At 60.6% G+C, this 1,072-nt stretch overlaps 1 protein-coding gene across 1 annotated transcript in view; it reads left to right on the plus strand.

Moving 5' to 3' along the window:
- Window positions 1-930, plus strand: part of VOLCADRAFT_87520 (uncharacterized protein) — a gene marked incomplete at both ends in the record, with an annotated part of 8,104 nt that extends 7,174 nt beyond the window's left edge. The window contains 4 exons of the mRNA XM_002947105.1: window positions 252-292; window positions 342-439; window positions 606-729; window positions 789-930. Coding sequence (XP_002947151.1) covers window positions 252-292; window positions 342-439; window positions 606-729; window positions 789-930 — 405 coding nt within the window. The remainder of the gene's footprint in view (window positions 1-251; window positions 293-341; window positions 440-605; window positions 730-788) is intronic.
- Between the last annotated feature and the right edge of the window lie 142 nt (window positions 931-1,072).

Raw genomic sequence — 1,072 nt, forward strand, 5'->3', positions numbered from 1 at the left:
AGCAGCTGGGGCTGTCGCCCGTCCATTTGAACGTTCATTTGGCGCGGAGGTCCGCGCCTGCCCATTTTCTGCCATTCTGGCCTATATTAACTCAAGCATAATTTTCGAGAGTTCTCCGTTTTTGCCGCGGTCGGCGAGGTCAGCCATAGGCAGTTCGTGGTCGCGTTTTAACGAATATTACATTTGCTTGTTGTTGTTGTTGTTGTTGTTGTTGTTGTTGTTGTTGTTGTTGTTCTTGTTGTTTGCCGCAGGAGCCGGGCGCGGCAAGTCGGCGAGCAGGAACGCGCGCGGGGTGCGGGGTCGCAGGCGCCCCAACACCCCGGGAACTCCCCCGGTGGCAGATGGTACGGAGGCTGGTACGGCAGTGGCGGCGCCGGCGGTGGCGGCGAAGGGGCTGTCGGTGGCGCCAATACTGCTTGTGGCGACCGCGTCCTGCCAGGTGCAACGCGGCGGCGGCGGCAGCGGTGCCGTCGGCGGCAGGTCCCGCCGTACTTGCCTCTGCTCGACGGCTTCGCGTTGGAATGCTTGAACTGGGGCATGTTCCTAATGACTAATACCTCCTGCTGCTGCTGCTGCTGCTGCTGCGCTAAGGCCTGCCGTTGCAGCTCTAAGGCTAAGGAAGTCGGTCGCGGCAGCGACAGCTGAGGACGATGACGAATCTTCGCGAAAGGCTGGAAGCTGGCAAAGGTGCTGCGCGTTGGTGGCCGAAAGGTCCGAAGTGACGTTGAGGTGCGCTGGAAGGGCCCATGGGGCAGCAATGCGCTGTGCCCCCTCGGGCCCCTCCGCAGTCGGTGCGAGCTCGAGCTGCTGCTGCTGCTAAGGAGGATCGCAGATTTGATTTGGCTTGCTGCTGGCAAAAGTTGCGGTGCTGGCGGCAATATCGGGGCGAGCGGCATCGCTTGGGGCGCCGCACGAGACGCAACGACATAGCGCCGCTCCCATCCAATTCAAAGTTGATGGTAATATGGTATTCTGTGTGATGGTGTCCGGAAAGCGGAGGGCCAGGCAACTTGTTGGAAGCGCTGCTGGCTGTTCGGTGGTTCAGCATGCAGCAGCCTACTACTTCACAAAC

The sequence above is a fragment of the Volvox carteri genome, assembly GCF_000143455.1.
Source record: "Volvox carteri f. nagariensis unplaced genomic scaffold VOLCAscaffold_5, whole genome shotgun sequence".
Taxonomy (NCBI): domain Eukaryota; kingdom Viridiplantae; phylum Chlorophyta; class Chlorophyceae; order Chlamydomonadales; family Volvocaceae; genus Volvox; species Volvox carteri.